This window comes from Grampus griseus (genome assembly GCF_964374135.1).
Source record: "Grampus griseus genome assembly, chromosome: 15".
Classification (NCBI taxonomy): domain Eukaryota; kingdom Metazoa; phylum Chordata; class Mammalia; order Artiodactyla; family Delphinidae; genus Grampus; species Grampus griseus.
In genome coordinates this window covers 35,915,064-35,934,218 of record NC_139009.1, presented here as the reverse complement: position 1 = coordinate 35,934,218, position 19,155 = coordinate 35,915,064, and the positions used below count along the sequence as shown (strand labels likewise).

General features: G+C 41.0%; 1 protein-coding gene across 1 annotated transcript in view; it reads right to left on the bottom strand.

Moving 5' to 3' along the window:
- CAMKMT (calmodulin-lysine N-methyltransferase) overlaps positions 1-19,155 on the bottom strand; it is a 401,051-nt gene that overhangs the window by 6,647 nt on the left and 375,249 nt on the right. Inside the window, exons 8-9 of the mRNA XM_082672327.1 lie at positions 16,624-16,698; positions 9,501-9,564 (exon numbers count right to left, since the gene is read on the bottom strand). Coding sequence (XP_082528453.1) covers positions 9,501-9,564; positions 16,624-16,698 — 139 coding nt within the window. The remainder of the gene's footprint in view (positions 1-9,500; positions 9,565-16,623; positions 16,699-19,155) is intronic.

Below are 19,155 nucleotides of genomic sequence, written 5' to 3'. Positions count from 1 at the left end.
TGTGACCATGCTGCCAGAGACAGAGCTACAGGATCTTGATTTCCAACTTCATTGAATCCTTCATAAGGGTCATCATTATGGTAAAACAGTCCCTCAAAGTTATTCAAGTGATTACTTTTTTTAAAAAAAAATTATTTATTTATTTATTTATTTATGGCTGCATTTGGGTCTTCGTTGCTGCACGCGGGCTTTCTCTAGTTGCAGCGAGCGGAGGCTACTCTTCATTGCGGTGCGCGGGCTTCTCATTGCGAAGCACGCACTCTAGGCACGTGGTCTTCAGCAGTTGTGACACGCGGGCTCAGTAGTTGTGGCTCACGGGCTCTAGAGTGCAGGCTCAGTAGTTGTGGCACACGGGCTTAGTTGCTCCGCGGCATGTGGGATCTTCCCGGACAAGGGCTCGAACCTGTGTCCCCTGCATTGGCAGGCAGATTCTTAACCACTGCACCACCAGAGAAGTCCCCTCAAGTGATTACTTTTCAAAGGAAGTGGTAAAATCAGGGCAATCCAGCTTTTCTAAATAAACTGCACAACCTTATCAGATTGTTGTAGTGGGGAGAGTGAGAGGACTTGAATAAAGTATATACTGGATTTCAGAAGACTCTCTGGCATGAAACTCTACAGCAACCATTTGCTAACTACTAGGTGCATGTGAGTTTTTCTTCTCCCTTGTAGATGTGCACAGAATGACTAAACTTCAGAATCTTCTTTTTCCTTTTATTTGTTTAAAAGATGACTGTATGCTTCTGTTAATTTCAGGGTTATACTTCACCTCTATGAAATAACACTTCAGGTTTTGAGGGAATCATGAAAATATATCCCTGTTTTTTTTTTTTAATAAATGTATTTATTTAATTTATTTATGGCTGTGTTGGGTCTTCGTTGCAGTGCACGGGCTTCTCATTGCGGTGGCTTCTCTTGTTGCGGAGCACGGGCTCTAGGCGCACGGGCTTCAATAGTTGTGGCTCACGGGCTCTAGAGTGCAGGCTCAGTAGTTGTGGCACACGGGCTTAGTTGCTCCACAGCATGTGGGATCTTCCCGGACCAGGGCTTGAACCCGTGTCCCCTCCATTGGCAGGCAGATTCTTAACCACTGTGCCACCAGGGAAGTCCCTATCCCAGTTTCTTTTGAAAATTGGTTTACCATTCATACCTGCCAACTGTCTATTGAGCATCTGGGACGTGGCAGACATTGGGATAAGTGCTCTGTATACATCCTCTCCTTTAGTCTTCAAACAACCCAACAAGGTAGAGATTCTCAGCTGCATGTTACAGAATGCTCAGAAAGGTTGAATCACTGGCCAAGATGACACACCAGTAAATGACTGGAAACTGACCTGACTCCAATGCCAATGCTCTTTCCACTACACGACATTGCCTTCTTATTAGTAATAGTGATGACAATAATAAATAATAAAAGCTACCACTTTGCTAGGGGCATCACAAGTCTTCCCTTTAATCCCCTCAACAGTTTTTGCAACAATGTTGTACGGTAGACGTTACATTTTACAGATGATTAAACATGCAGTGAAGGGTTTGAAGAAGAAGGAACCGTGTGGCAGGAAGGGGTCTGGACTTAAAGGGGATCTCCACCATAAAACACGGTGTCACCTCAGGAAAATCAGAAAAATAATGTCATAGAACTGCTGAACTAGAAGGGACCTTGGAGATGACGTGAGTCCAATCTCCTCATTTTTTCAGATAAGAAACTCAAGTTATCTTAGCTGACCCACTGAGTTTTCTCACCCATGAAGTGGGAAAAACAAAGCCTCCCTTGCCTTCCACTCCCGAGCCCGAGCAAGTTGTGAGGGTAAAACGAGGTATTGAACATGAAAATAATTTGAGAAACAAGTTTATATAGATGTAAGAAAGACTAGGAGCATCTACACCACCTAACAGTGCTATAAAAATTCTAGCAACTCCCTCTCCTTCTCTCTTCCCCTCATTTAGCTGCAAGAAAACACACTGATACACTGTCCTGGACATCAAGTGTGTTTTCATACTGTGTTACATAGACATGTATACACTCAGGCACATAATTACAGCAGCACCAATCATGCCAGTAAACTTAAGGTTCTGTCAGCTTTTCCAATATTAACTGCTATTTTCAGGCGGTTTTCAAACTTAGCAGCAAAAATTCATTTTGATGTGAAACTAGATATAATACATGGTCTCAGCAGGGGAGCAGAAGTCTCCATAAAAAAAAAGAGGGAACACTAGTAGGTCATTCTAGTATTTTCTAAGAGCTGACTCCCGTTCTGGACTCTTGAATGATGGAAGTCATTTTATTTTAAAGTCACCTGCAAATATTGTCTTACCATTAAAATCAAAGAGTTGATTTTTAACAGCTATTATCTAAATTATATATCATAATGTTTACAGGACTAAGGGGTTGTGGTTGGGTTGATGTTTGCATTCACAAAACACATGCTGCCCTCACCCCAGCCCTTTGTTGGTTAGGGTGAGCTGTAAGATGACTGCAATTGAGCTCGTGTCTCAGTTTACCTGTCCTTCTGTACCCACCGCACCTAAAACAGCCGCCCTTCCCCATCCCTCCCCACCCACTCTCCCTGCTCAAGTTGTGTCCTTAGCCCTCATCACCACTGGCACACATCATAACCTTGTTTGTTATTGCCCGTCTCCTCCAGCTAGAATGTATGCTCCATGACAATGGGATCTTCTAATGTTTTATTCACTGCATTTTCTCAGTGCCTAGCACAGAGTAGACGATCAATATTTGTCGAGAGAATAAACTAAATCTAGATATTGAATAATCTGAAAAACACAAGTCTCTGGGAATTCGAAGGCCACGTTCTATTGCTTATTCTTTAGAAAAGATTTTCTCCAAGAAGCTTTTACAGAGTCAGCGGCTATAATGGGATTTCAGAGGGCAGCTTTCTGTGCACAATACTGTCCCCACAAGAAAGAGAAAGAGCGAGCAGTAGTTTTAATCCTTAATTACTCAGTTATGAGTTTCAAAATGTTTTCTTTTTCATTTCGTTGAATGCAGACACCTTTGAGATGTGGATTAATATTTAGGAGGGACAATAGGACATCCTCCATTCATTCAATAAGCATCCACTGAGCCCTACTGAGTGCCAGCATCTGCCCCATAATGAACAGTTTTAGAAGACCCCCATATCCCCAGTGGAGGAGGACACTTTGTCTGGTACAGTCAGAGGAATACATCTTACAATTTAGGCTGCAAAAATCAAAACAAGAAAAAGAATATAGATTTCAAATTAGCCCATCACTTTAGAAACATTATTTTCAATTTACCAAAGCACAACTTTCTAAGCATTCACAGTCACCGAATCATTTTAAACTCAGAATGAACACTCAATTGAATGTAAAATTTTGACTGATGAGCAGAAATTTGAGAGAATTCATTTATCCCTGGAGAGGAGAGAGGAGTAGTTCCACAAAACAACAATGATATTGTTTACATCGTAAGCTCAGTTGTTATTTTGCTAGACTAATCTATACTCATATATTAAAGGGTGTGCACGTCTGGAAAAAATAAGTCTTCTTCAGACTTATTTTACAAGTAATATGCTATGCGTTTTTCATTTCCAGGCAATAAACTATTAAATACCAATTACATGTTTAAGCGTGTGTTTATTTTCTAACCATTTCTTTACCTGGTTTCTGAGATGCTGCCTTTGTCTGCTTTCTCCCTTACATTTCCCTCAGTCTCTAAGTCCCCGACCCTGGCTTCTTTTTTTCCACCTGTTCTTTCATTGTCAGTAGTCCCCAGGGCTCTGCCTACTTTTTCTTCATGTTTTATACAGTTCTAGGCGACTGTACTGAAGTCCTCAACTTCAGCTATCAATTATGCATCAAAAACTCCCAAGTACATAACTGCAGCATTCACCATTGTCCAGGGCCCACACCCAGATTTTCAGGTGCCTGCTAGAGCTCTCCATGGGGATGTTCCGAAAGTATCTTTAACCCATTCTGCCTAAAATGGAACTCAATATCCTTGGCCCAAACCTCTACACTTCCCAGGGCACTACCCACCAAACCATCCACCCATCGCTCTCTGTCTCTCTCTCTCTCTGTCTCTCTGTCTCTGTCTCTCTCTCTCTCTCTCTCTCTCACACACACACACACACACACAGCTGAATACCACCTATTAAGTATGCCAAACAAGTCTATACCCTTCACCTTCAAAATGAAACTGGAAACCAGGAAATCGTGACATTGCCTTTTAAAACCCTTGTACCTTATTCTTTCCCCAGGGAGGCACTCCAGAAATGTTTGTTGAAGGAACCTGTCAGTGAACACCCATTCAGTTCCCTCTTCTCCGTCTTTAGGCCTTCACTAGCTCCTAACTGAACAATTCTAGGTAGAAGTTGGTCCACGGTAGACCCATGAAGAGCCTTGCTGCTTTCAAGTTCTTTCTTATTCCAAACTAGCTTTTATGTTGGCCGGAGCGATCTTTCTAGGACCCATAGCTCGAAAATGGCTCTCTATCTCCATTTCAGTGGCTCTCTATGACCCACATAATAAAGTCCCATCTCTCCATCATCATGTTCTCAGCCTTTCTTAAAGTGGTACCCAAACTAACTCTTTTAACTTCATCCCTCACTCCTCCCAAACCCTAACCCCAAACCACACAGACACTCTCACACTCCAACCAGAGCAAACTCCTGCAAACACAACATGCTTTTTCGTACTCTCCACCTGTGAGCACTGTCCCCTCCACCAGGGATGCTACTTTCTAGTCTCCTTCCTCTGAGGCTTAGAATGGCCTTCTTACTCTTCAAGAACAAAGTCAAATACTGCTGCCTCTACGGAACCCTTCCTTAGGCAGTTAGTTACTCTTCGTGCTGTATCCCTAGTGCTTACCATATAGCATTATAATTCCAGGAGCTTGTGCATTAATCTGCCCTGGTAAACAGTGAGATGCTCAAAGTGCACATTATTCCTATCTATACCCCACAATCCCCAGCACAGTGTGAGGCTCAACAAATGTTTGTTGAATCAAGACGAGTTCAAATCTCGGAGCATCTCACGTTCTATAGAAGGTGTAAATTAGAAAAAAAATCACACAACAAATAAAAACAGCCCCAGGCCCTATAGGATCAAGTGCTGGGCTGTTATAAGCCATTTTGCACTGTCCACTGTAATTTCATCTGTGTGTATGTTACATCTCCATGACCACATTATAAATTCCTCAGGGGCAGAGACTCAGCACTGGATGAACAACTGGGTGGACTTCCAAGAAGAACTTCTAAGGGCTAGGCTCTTGTTCTGAGGGTCTTAAAAACCATCTGGGGACTCTCTATTCCTACACCTGGAGGGCCAGGTATGGTGGAACACAGGTCCTCACCAAGAACAGAGGAGGATTTGTTGGGCCTCTGACCCAGCAAGCAGACAGGAACCAAGGGTCCTTCAGCACCATCTCAGTTCATGCCACTGAACCCACACTCACAGGGCACTTCCCTGAGATAAGCAAAAACAGAGGTTTGTACAGATGGGTGCAGAGGTGCTAGATTTTTTAAAAGGTGAGGAAATATGTCAGTAAAAAGAAAGTGCTCTTCTCAAATGAGAGTCCATGATTTACTTTTATAGCACGGCTGGCATGTAGTCAGGACTCCAGGAATTTGGCAGTCACTTAGGGCAGCTTCTACAGGAGGTTAAATGAATTCCACAGTGATAGCGAATTCTTGACAATGGTTAGCAGCTATAACAAGCTGGAGATCTGTCCATATTGCATCCCCATCCATCTCCGCATGGTCCTGAGTAAACTCACACTAACTGGCTTGGCTCCCCTCCTTCCACCCAAAGCCATTTCAGAGGAATATTAGTAGATGCCATTGGTTGCTTGTCACTTCCGGACTGAAATTCAACTTGTAGGCTTGTGTGGCTGTATTTTAAATTACATCTGGGTCCTCCGATATCAGACATGGCTGATGGTCTTTAAGGAACACAGCGATAGTGGGTTACCTGTCAGCAACAAGAAGCCACTCACCGGAGGGAAAAAGGTACGGGAGGGGAGGGACATGTTGTTTCTTGGAATGAGTAAGATGTGCTGGTTTCATTCCTTTTTAAGATCTTTTCTTTTCTTCTTGTAAGTTTGCTAGAGAGTCCCTTGTAGCATTCTGGCAGGAGTCAGATGTTTTGACAGTGTCTCTCAACCAGTAAGTTGAGGAAAGTTTCCATCTGGGACAGGTAACAATCATTTCCTCCTGACATTTGGGGCTTCCTGTAATGACTTTCCAGGCATGGGTGCCCGTTTGCCCGAGGATCTAGGCTCAGCCCTGGGATCTGCTACTATTCCTGGTCAAGCCAGGAGCCCACTCTGGTGGCTAAGCTCTCTCTGAGGGCCACCTCATCCACGACCCCCAATATAAAAGCTGAAAAGCAAGGGGAACCCTCCCCTCCCTCTACTTTCTTTGCTTCTGGATCCTCTGACTCCAGACAGCAGAGCTGCCTTAGCTAGAAATCAAGGAACCATACTCCCCAGTAATGGCAGAAGCCATTTCTTCCCAAGCTTGACACCTGAACCTTTGTGTTGCAATGGTTTCATTCTGGCCACTTAGTATAATTTCTCTCACCTTCCTCGGTAGGGTTATCTGTACTAAAAAGTGTCATCTTCATCCAGGTAGACAATCCCCCGGACCTCTGCAGAGCCTGCAGCAGGTATGCAGGACACGGGTGCAGGGAACTGCAGCAGGCCCAGTTATGTGTAGGTATCGTCCAAGTCCAGGTCGAGAAAAAAAATTTTCCCCTCCTGCCAACCATTTCTCTGAGAACAGTTTTTGTGAAGAGCCCCCTATATTCTATACTCATCACAGCTGGAAAGTCTCCCTAATTCTTCAAGGTAATAAGAGTGAACACATATTCATTCAGAGTCAATCATGTGCTAAAGCTTTCCAATGCACTGGCTTGTTTACTCCCCATTTTACAGATGAGAAACTGAGGCTCCGAGAGATGAATCCAGTAAGTGGCTAGGTAGTAAGAATGACAAGTTTTGTATGCAGGTATTTCTGACTCCACCCACTGATACTTTGCCTTCAGAAACTGGGCCCTCCTATGAATTCGAAGCATTTGGCCAAAGTGCAGTTTTTGCTGAGTACCCTGAGAACTTGTTTTGTCTCCATTGAGTCTGCTGAGCCCTGAATTACCAAGAACTCAGAATCCACCAGTGCACCTGCCCAGGTTGTTTCTCTGTGGGCCTCTCATGGCACCTTTAGCCTCTGGGCCACAAAACCAGGGAGGAGTGGTCTAGGCTCAAGAAAACATTACAGCATCTCAAATTGTAATAGACTAAAACCTTTAGTGTTATCTTAGTCTTGGACTGTGACTCCCACACACAGACACTCATCAGGGGGAGGTCCTTTGGAAGCAGGACAACAGCCCTGGGAGCTAAGAAGGAGAAGAGTGCAGTTATCCGCTGGGTGCCCCCGAGCTCTGGGAACCCTTCCAGCCCACTGGCATGGGATAGAGAGCTGCTGCTCTTCCCTGCTGAGTCCAGGTGACCCTTCCTGAGTCCGTCTGGGTGGGGGCCCAGGGAGTGCAAACGCCTTGCCTCCCCAGACCTCCCAATGGGGATGGGACCCCTGGGTGGGAACTTCAGTATGTCCATGTGCCATCCACAACTGGGATTCCCCCCTTAGGGTGGACCCCTGACCCCTTAGACTAGAACACCCCGCAGTCTGAGCAGGCCTGCAGGACAGGAGGGGCCTAAGCGAGGTCCCCTCCTCTCATTTCTAATGCTTCATTTTGATGCGGGCCCCTCTGATTTGGCCTCCCCACTCCTCACAGAGCATGAGTAAGTACTGCCCACTCCAGGGCCCTGCCTCATCCTTCTCCGAGTTACGGGTGAGTATCAGCTGTCAGTAGGAGCACTGCTGTCCTCAGAGGAGGCCGCTGTGTGGAGCCCCACTTCAGACTAGGGGGAGCATCGTTCAGAGTTTAACAGGGTGCAGGAGAGCTGCTAGACGTTCCAGTTCAATCTCCATGTAGATCTATTCATAGCTTGGGCAGTTTTCTCTTGTAAATCGTTCTCATGATTTACGATAGATCCTATGTAAATCATGCAAATCTGCTGCAAATAGGCTTTGAAGGGGTGTTGGTGATGAGTGAAGTACTGTTTGTGCGCTGTGAGATCCAGGAGTCCTTGAAATTGTGTTTACGTATGATAGTATTCCTAGAAGCCTTTACGTCCAAGAATCTCCGTCCCCTCTCTGAAAATCCTGATCTTGCAAATGCTCATGAGAACCACCTAAGGCTAATGGGGGGATGAAGAGGCCCCCAATTCCTTCTGCCCTCAACTTGGGCTGCTCACTCAACCACGACAGCTGCCATTAATATCTTGGCGCATGCCCCTTCCTTGCCTCCAGACCTATTACCCACCTCAGAGGGAATTGAGAAGGCCAATTTAATTGAATTGATTACCACTTACAAAGCTGTGGTTACTCCTCTGAGAGGGCTATTTAAAGTTTCTGAGGTATATAGAGATAACAAAATAAAAAGCAACAGTGTAAGGCAAAGGATGATTATCAAATTGCTCTGGGAACCTTCAATGTGAAAAAGATATAAAAGAAAGATTGAAAGGTATTAGTCTATAAGTCTCACTGAGGTCAGAAGACTAGAGCAAACCTTTTTTAAAAGAAGAGATAAAACTTTAGAAAATACTTCACACACACAGTATAGTCCTTTCTCAGATAAATGTGAGTTCCTGTCTTAGACTACGTTAACATTGTTAACCTATTTTAAATCCCTATGGAACAGCAAGAGTCTTACATAGTTATAAGATTTTTTTTTTTAATGCATGTGCTTTAAGCTTGTTTTCTTACTTTAAATAGATATATATTAACTCTCTGTTTAGGCTGCAGGACCTCCTAGCTTAGTATAACAGCCCCCCAAAATAAGAGTGGATAAAAACTCTGTAATTTACTCTCAGGCATAAATGGATATATAAATGTAAAAATGTGCACAATATTTTATGCCATGCTTGGCTTCATTGTGACCTAATGTTTATAATATGTAAATAATGGCTTCCTTTTAAAGCAAAGAACAGATTAATATACAGATTCATCTGAAGCCCCTTTATTGAATATAAACAGAAATAAAAAGAAAAATGTTGTTTTGCAATAAATACCCAATGACAAAGGTAACCATTGAAGGGATTTATAATGACAGAAGTCAACAGAAAACTTTCAATATCATACTTCTACTTTAATATGAAGATATTGTTATCAAAGGAAAAGACTCAAGAAATTCTTTGATAAAAATCATCTCACACTATCTTTGAAGTGGTTTCATTTATTTTACTACCCACTGTGTTCCTTATCAGAAGGCCAAGGGTAAGAAGTTCCCTAGTTATGATTAGGAAAGAATCTGATAGATCAGAAGACCCAATTGAAGTTGGACATAATAAGTATTAAAGTATTACATGACATTAATCCTGCCATTCCATTACTCTCTCCATCTTTGTGCACAGACTAATTATTCTGAAGCCAGTGTTCAGGAGAAAATAGAAACATACTTACCCTGGGCTGGAGTAATCTCTTTATTGCATCAACAAGGCTGGCTCTGTACTGGTCCAGAAACAGGCTGACATTGAGAAGAGAACAGAATCCAGATTAAACTGGGTTTTCACGTCTAATGATACTAATGGAGATCAAGACCAATTACACATGTTTACTCAACACTAAAAAAGAGAAATGTTTCCTTCCATTCAAGTGTCTTACTGGAATAAACAAAAGATACTGTGGTCAGTGTTATCCAACCAAAGTCAAGTCATCAACATGCGATGGGCCATGATTCAACACGACTGGCCATGTGTTAGTGTGAAAGGGACAATTTTTAAGCTGCTGTTTGGGGGAAATCATCTGGTGGAGATGAAGCTCTCCCCACACTTGTCTGTAGACCTGTGCCCTCTGCCCACTGAGGGTGCTGTGAGGCCACCCTCCAAAAACAAACCACCGGCCCGATTACACACCAACCACAAAACAGCTCTCAGGTGGTGATAGTTTTTAGTGACTAGCAACAGCACTGAGGTTAGAGCCAACAAGTGACCTAGGAATAAACAAAGACCAGGTTTAGGCAGTATGTCCCAGAGACCATGGCAACTCTGGATTTTCCCCCTTGATCTCCATGTTGATTTTTTTCCAGTTCATGTGATTTTTCATTTTTCTTTTCTGGTTTGAGAATTTCTCTTGTTGGTCTGTCACCTCTTTGGCTGGATCAGTCTGACCCTGTCTTCACCAGGCCTTATCTTGGAAGTTTAGGACAGAGTTTCCTTATCCAGGACTTGCAGGCTAGAACACTGGATGGCCTTGTGCATCAGCTATCCCATGAGGGGCCTAAGCAAAGCCTCTGCTCCCATTTTGAATGCTGTAGTTTGGTGTGGGTCCCTCTGATTTGGCCTCCCGCTCCCCAAACAGCATGGCTAATTACCACCTACTCTGGGGCCCTGCGTCGTCCTCCTCCGAGCTAAGGATGAGTATCAGCTGTCAGTGGGAGCGCTGCTGGTGGAGCCACACTTCAGACAAGGGGAGAGCATAGTTCAGGGTTTCCTAGGCTCTGGCTCTGACCTTTCTGCTATGTGACCTTGGGCAAGTCACTTCATCTGAGGCCTCAGTTTTCCTGTCAAGGAGGGCCCACCTCTGTGGCTGCGGTGGGCATCAAATGAATGAAATATGTCGGTTGATGGATATTTGTTGATGACCTGCTGTATACGAGGGGCTGTTTCAGGCCTTGGAGATAAGCTGTGAATAAGACGAAGTTCCCATCCTCAAGGAGCTTCCAGTCTGTATTCATTTCTGCGTCACTAGGTCTGGCCCAGCATACACACAGAGAGGAGGCTCAATGAAGAGTTACTTACTGCCTAACTGGCAGAACAACACAGTCTTTGAAATGCAGGAGCTTACGCAGGGTGGGTTTCAATGCCTCTAAAACAGGCTGTATGCACTCCTTCACTGGTCTTGCTAGGGAGGAATCAGCATTTAGGTAGGATGTTTCACCAGACCAGGTTCTCTCCTAAGTCTCTCACTTAAGAGGAGTGGGGAGAGCGGCTTTTTGTAGTTCTCAGTGCTTGGGTTTCACCATGACATGCTCAGTGGAAGTTTCTTCTATAAAGTTCTGCTTTGAGCAATGGAAAAAGAATCCTCTTAAGGTGAGCTAGAAGTGATCTCTAGAATGGGAAACTATCCATCAGGATAATCAGGATAACCTGATTATTACCCATGGGAAAATTTCTTATTGCTCCAGAAAACTATGCACTTAAATCTTAGAGCACAAAATGTGTCTAATTCGAATGCTACAAAAATTTGCCTTTTAGCCATATTCATCAGTGGTTAATAACCAGTAAGGATCGATAAGAAAGGAATCGAATTGTATTTAAGTGTTTTGAAATGTTCTCTTTAGGACTATATACCTTATTGTTTTGTGAGGTAATACTATCTTAAATGTTAATAATTAAGCATTTTAAAGAAGACTACCACTGTGAGAAAATACCTCTGTCAGTTACTTGGGTCCACAGGAGACCTGGCTGGTTGGGATACACAGCACCAGGCAAAACACCATTCTCAATTTATACCTGTGCATCCTAAGAGCTGGTAAGATTGTTAGAGATAAATAAGCAACAACTTAAAAGCTGAGCTCAAAACATAACCTTATAAGGGGAGCGGGAAATAGGAGTTTGGAATTAACATATACACACTGCTACATAAAAAAATAGATAAACAATAAGGACCTACTGTATAGCATAGAGAACTATACTCAACATCTTATAATAACCTATAATGGAAAAGAATCTGAAAAAGAATATATATATATATATGTATATATAAATAACTGAATCACTTTGCCGTACCCTCGAAACTAACACAACATTGTAAATTAACTATACTTCAGTTAAAAAAGCATAACCTAATATAGTACTATTTCTACTTAATGTTGGCAATGGTGACAAAAATGTTAACCTCACAGCTCACTAGAAAATGCAGCTTAACACAGAGCACACAATCAAAACACAGTTATTTGAAAGCTAATGCTGTCTACTCCATCACTGCAAGTCAAATTTCCCAAAAGTAATTTTTGTAGTTCTCTAATAGGTCTTTATTCCAAGCAAGCTCACCTTTCTACCTAGCTCTGGTGCAGAATTTATAACGCTTAGTAGGATACATCCTATCAGCAATTTCAACGTACTTTAGTGGGAGTGATATATAATCTCCTGAAAACTCATCCCTTAAATAAGTCCTAATGGGCTCAGAGAACAGCAGTAGCTTAAGTGGATCTATTAAAAAAGGCTGAGTGGGTCAGTGATTGGGGTGAAGATACCATTTCAACTCTCCCTTCAGTTACTGATCAGAATACATTGACAGTCGGCCTAGTTTGGCCATCAAACACACACACACACACACACACACACACACACACACGCACACACACACCCCTCTATATAATTCACTTGTGGAATCAACGCTTGCCTTGTTCCACTGATCTGAATCACAGATTATACGACAAAGGAAAGGTGCCAGGCCATTTTCATCGCCTCCCTGATCTGAATCACAGATTATACGACAAAGGAAAGGTGCCAGGCCATTTTCATCGCCTCCCTTAGAATCAGTCAGGATTTTCTGCAGAGCACAGAGCAGCTCCAGCTCCTCTCATAGGGAAATTAATTAGTGCAGAGAACAAGGAGACATTTCTGTCAGCATCCACAGAGAGGAAGACCTCTATGTAATTTTCACGGTGAAATATGCTCAGTTACATTCACTGTTTTAGATTTAACTTTCGGCAGACGGAATGGCCTCTATCAGTCTTTAGCAACTGATTGTCGGGGAGCCGTATTCTGATCTCGCTTGGTGCCATCCCTTAGGTACGAGATCTTCTCTGGGACTGAGTTTCCTCAGGTGTGAGGTAAGAGGGCTGACTACATTTGGGTTAAAGGTCTTTTCAGGTGGAAAGGTCTGTGAGTTGTGATTTAGAACTACCTATGATCACAGCATCTGGAAGAAAACAAAGAAATCCTAGAGCCTATTTTGAGAAAAAAAATTTTTCTTCACAAAACCCAAACTTTTTGCATCATTTAAAGTAAACATGATAGAAAATAAAAACAATCCACTGTATATAGTTAGTATAAAAATGCTGGGAGAGCAAGTGAAGTGATGTACCTTCCCCATTTCTTCCCAACGTCTCAGGCTGGAGGCATGCAGATGTGGTGCACACCGTCCTGCAGACCTAGCTCCGTGTGTCTGGCTAGGGGTGGCTTCAGACTTGCTTTCCAAGCGTTTAGAGAATCCAAATGTGCAGAAACTATTTTTTTTTAATTTATTTACAGAATCATTTTTATTTTTGCAGAGCTACAGTAAACTGGAAAGCCATCAAACACTGAATGGAAGTGTTCACTGGATAAAAAGCATCTTACTACCAGACTCTCAGAATATTGTGATTGAACAGGAGTCTGGAAAGGCAGGTTTAAAATTAACAAGCACTCGCTATTCTAAACTCAGCAAGGACCGGGCTGGATTGCATTCCAGCAGAAAGGAACTCTTATATTAAATTCAACATTAAACAAGTCAACCAAGGAATTTAATAGGAGGGTTTTTTTTCTATACCTGTGGTTAAATATTCTAATATTTTTATATTTGTCAACAGCATCCATTTGCAGGTATGACTGCACCTTGAGTTTTCCTTCTGTTTATTTCAAAGTTGACATTTTACAAGTTACTTAGGAACTGTTGAACCATGAAACTATATTTCATTGTCCAAAATGCTGAATGGTGAAATAACGACTAGCTTTCAGTGTGCCTCTTTATTCTATAATCTAGTTGAGCTACTAAACTTAGATGTGAACTAAGAGACTGTCTCTTCTGGGAAATGAGTTATTTCCCCCATTGCCTACAGGTTTATGAATGTTTGAATGTAAATATATGAATATCTGAATGATTTAACAACATAAACATATCGCTGCTCCTTGTAATCATGTGCATTTTACTTGAACCACAATGTGGGTTTGGAATAGGTTTGTGAATAGAGCTTGTTTTCATGTAAATGGGATCAAGCAGTACCACTGGTTAGCTATTCAGGGAAGCAGACAATGCCACCCTTGCTGGAAATGCTTCAGTAAGAATTTAATCCATGTACCTAATATTTGAACTCCAACTCTTGCTTCATATTCCTGTGGCCTAATCCAGATCTCATTGACTGACAAGGACTCAAGGATGGTGTGAGACTTAACGTGATCTATTTATGTGTGGCACCTATTTCTGGCACTGACTATTTCAGGTTTCATCTTGGAGGTAGTGTCTAAAGAGAGCTTTCTTTTCCTCCTCTGTGACATTCTTTAAAAAAAAAACATAGCAGCATGGTCTGCCTGCCTGCCTGCCTGCCCCTAGAAGCAGCATCCGTGCAATAACTCTGACAGAGAAACATCAATCCAACAGGACATAAAGAACACATGGAATCCTGGGCTTCCCTGCTATATGTACAACACGTATATTATGAACATCGTTGTACTTTCTAAGTTTCTGAACAGCTTACCCATCCCTGTGAATATGAAGACAGACCATTACCAAAGCATTTCTTTTGGAAATAGTATCGGCATCGCAGTGAGAGTGGCTTAATGTTTTACATTTACAAATGGGAAATTATAAACAGGCTGACATTCAGGCACTGACAACACCGGAGGAAAAGAAAACTTAACAATTCATGCATAGAAAAGCCATTTATAAAATGAAACTTGGTGTATTTAGTTCATTTGAATACATAAATTCTCAATAGTGACTAGATGTGTATTTATGTATATGGTATGTGTGTGTACGTATAACATTGTATTATTATGTTATGTATTTGTAATGAAAGGCTTAACTGAATATGCATTATGTATATCAGTTGTACAGGATCCTGTTGTTGGCTAGGGAAAAAAGACTATTTTTCAAACATGTTGTGTGGCTATTTTTAACCTAACTGAGAACATTAATCAGAAAAGAGCTTAAATCTGACTTCCTCTGCTTCCCTGGTACAAATAGGATGACATGGTGTGAGTGTCATAACACAAGGTATGACAGAGCCAGGCTGTTTTGACATTTGTGCAAAGGACAAAATTAACTTTAAATCTCTTGGCCAGACCTGACTTCCCCACAGAATCAGAGCCCATCCATGTGCGACCCTCATCTAAACCTCCAAGATTCTACCCTTCTTCCCTCTTTCCGCTGCTCTCTGATCTGACTTTCATGCTTAATCTGATCTAATCCTGCCTGCATTATCTTCATCTGTGCAATGAAACCTGGAGAATCCTTTCTCATATTTGGTGAGGGACAGCATTTACTAAATTGCTTGCTCAAATCATATGGTGAGGTTTTAGCTCCTTATTTTTGATTAGATGAGGGCTGTAATATTGAGACACAATATCAATGATTAGTCAAAAATCTGCTTCTCTCTTTTTTTGGAAAAAGGTTTTCTGAAACTGGGTGCAGAGAGACTAAAATGGCCATGAAAAACTAGAAAATCTCAACTAAGAATAGAAGAAAATATTTGTTTCCTTGACAAGTATTTTTCAGAAGAAAACAGAAAGCAAGTCTAATTTCATTGACTTAGGTGAAAGTTAGCCACTGAAAATCTTATTAAATAATAATTTAAAATAAAGACTTCCTGAAAACTTCATTGCATTCATTCAACTCTCGCATAAGGAAAGTGTTCTCTGGGTTATGGATCTTGTGTTTGGGTTTATCAGTATAATAGAACTTCTTTAGAATCTGAACTTGTGTTTTCAAATCCATAGTGTCATTTTAAAAATCATGATAAAACTACAAATAAGATTTTACCCTTAACAGGAAAAATACTTGTGAATTGTCAATGTTTCTCATATTATTATTCAATACACGAAGAAAATACATAAGATTAGTTGAAATCATTATTAAGGTTTGATACATATTTATCTTGTAACTTAGGATCAGACTTTCATTAACAATAAGTAGACTGGGCTAAAAGAGAAGACTAAATATCTAATGTAAATTATTTTTAAAAGGCAGGCATCTGACAGAGATTTTACTATTATTATTTGCATAACAATAAAATGTAATTTTATAATTCTTGTTTTATGTATAATTATTATGTATAATTATTATGTATAATAATTGAAGACATTGAAAATATTAGATAGCAAACATACATTTTAAGAAAAGCTATTTCCCTAAAGATATTTCACAGATATGTTTATACGCTGGAGTGTATATGTGTGCAAACACACATACATATATATATTCCCGTATATCAATAGTCAGATCTCTCCTAAGAAGTAAGCTAATTGAGCTGTTTGTGTTGATAAACTCCTTTTTCTCCAGACTATTCCTCTCCGAGCCATAATTATTTGCAATTTGCCTAAGTCGTCCATTTACTGATACGTCAAGCATGAAACAGAGGCAATTCCAGAAAATGGAAATGCTTCTCAAAATCAATCTTTGGGAAATAATGTGGTAGAAGTTACTGTGTGATAGAAGACTACCTTATAACTGTCACATGGAGATGAATGTTAATTTGTTGAGGTTAAGGCAGCTTTGTGCCTCATTTGTTGACTTTGCTTTGCCGTCAGCAAAGCAGCACAGCCCAATTACTCCAGCAAAGCTATTTTTTCTAACAGGAGTTTTATGATTTTTATGTACTTACCAGTCAGCACACATAACAATGTCAAAATGTCCTTCCAGTTGAGAGACATCTGTCTCATTATCCCATCGTAAAACGCTTGAGAAGAAAAAGATTTTAAAAATTATACTTAGGGTTTTTTTTTTAACTTTTGATTTTGAGCTATTAACATTATTTTTTGTGGCACTTGAAATTATTTAAAAGGTATATACAAATTATTTCAAAAGGCATAATAAAAAAAACTAGGCATGTAACTGTCTGTTCCATATTTTATTTAGTCTTCAGATCTAGAAGAGGAAGAATTCTCTATTCAAATACAATAGTTAAGCTTTTGCTAGTTCTTATAGGTTTGTGTAGACAAACTAGGGAAAAATATCTTATCTTGACCATGGTCATTAGAATGAGCCTAGACTCTTAACATCAATGAAGTAGATACTAAAATCAAAGTATTCCCCATCTACTGGAATACAGCCTTATAAAAACAAATGATGTGAAACTTAGTGCCTGGCATGTCGGTTGCATTTCTTATGAATGTGATGAGTACTTTGGCAAGATGGAAGAAAAGAATACCAACTTTCATTTGGTTGCTGTGAGTTTTCAGGCACATTTTAAAATTCACCTCTCCTGATACTTAGTCTCAAAAAAGGATCAGGTTTTAAACCTCATATTAATAACAATAATTAATAACATGTATTTGAAAATTCTAGTTATGGTTATGATGCCAACCAGAGATTTTAAGTTACTTTCAATGAATAACTGTGATAATTAGCATTTTACCATATTAAAGTATTTTAATGACTCCTCTCCCCACCACATCAACTGGGATTTGCAGTATTACTTTTCAAAGTAAAATTCTGCTCCTATTATCTATTTTGATTATTATTTAAAACTAAACTGAGTGAGCATAGCCTACTCTGTCCAGCTTTATTTGCTTATCTTGGTGGGTTCTTTATTTCTTCTATATCTTCTCTGGGTGAAAAGTCATATGTTTGAATATAAAAATAAGTCCCAAAGTTCTTTTCATATACATTAATATATATCCATGCTAGTGACTTGCTTAAGGTAGAAAAGATTAAACACATCACCACAAAAATACCTATACAGACTGAACATCAGTTGTTTATTCACTCATTCGACTCAGCCTTAGTGAGTACCTACTGTGTGTCAGGCCCTGTAATGTACCACAGGCCATGCTTCACAGAGGCAGCGCCATAATTCTGACGCCACGCCCTATGTGTTATGGAAGCATATAGACTCAGAACTCCAGGGAGGGCTTCCAGAACAAGTGGATGACTTCTCTGTTCACAGGTCCAGTGAAACATGCATGAGCTTTATAAATTAACTGTAGCGTTGTTGTACTTTCCCAGGCCCATTGGAGAGCCAAGAAATGGAGGAAACCAGGAAACCCCTAAGAGATTGATGCTGCTTTTTCTTTGGATTGATTTCTCAAATACTCCAAGCACCTGGGGAGAGTGGGAAACAACCAACACCAACTTTTCTGGAAACGCCAAGGCTTCCAGTGCAGCTGGGACTCAGGCTCAGTGAGAGAGCAGGCCTGTTCAGCCCTCATCAGAGACCTAAGAGTCTTAGAGAGTTTCCACATGAACAAGATGGTTTAAAATATAGATCTATGCTAGACCTTTTCAGATCATAAAAGTAACGTCTCCATTGCACAGATTTGGGGCAGAAAAGTATTAAAACTATTCATCATTTTATCATTCATGAACCATTACTTAGAAGAGGCTTCTAATACATGTGTAATGACTAAAGCACAAGAACAGAAAGTGCAGGAAATCCTGTGGTGATATTGGATTCCTGCGGTGTTTCAGCCTCTCGGTTCAACAAAGACCAACCGGAAAGATGGGTCTAGACAGCAATGGGTTGTGGGTTAGCACAGCAGATGTAACAAGTCATGATTTTAAAAGAAATGGAAATGCTCATCTTAGCCACATGGACCACAACACATTCCCAAAAGGCATTTTTCCCCAGTTTTTATGAGGCTTACGGCTATGCTGTCCCCATAACTGTAAGCAGGTGACAAAGACGGAGGGGTGTATGGACAGAGTCTAGCTTTGGCATGACAGACATACCTAAGTTCAAATATTGGTTCCTTCCCTTACTAGCTATGTGAACTTGGGCAATTATTTCACCTCTCTGAGTCTGTTGTCTCATCTGTAAAATGGAGATAGCAAGGGCCACCTTCGTGAACAATCTAAGGGCACCATTCACACTGTACTCTGAGTTCTGTTGTTCACATGGCAAACAATGAGAATGGTGCCCCCCAGAGTGGTGGAATCAGGTGGCTTCTATCTCGGAGGGCTAGAGATGACGGTGACTTCAATATTCAAGAAACTAGTCCTTCCAACTCCTCTCCTCTGATGGTCTTGCCCTCCACCCGCCTCAAGACAGTCACGTGACAGTCATGCACGCTAGAGCAGTGCTTCAGCTGTGGGGCAGGACCAGATTTTTTGTTGTTGTTTATAGCCAATCTGTTGTAGACCATTACTTTTGTAAAATACGACAACAAATGAATAGACAAATGAGATTTAAAAAGCA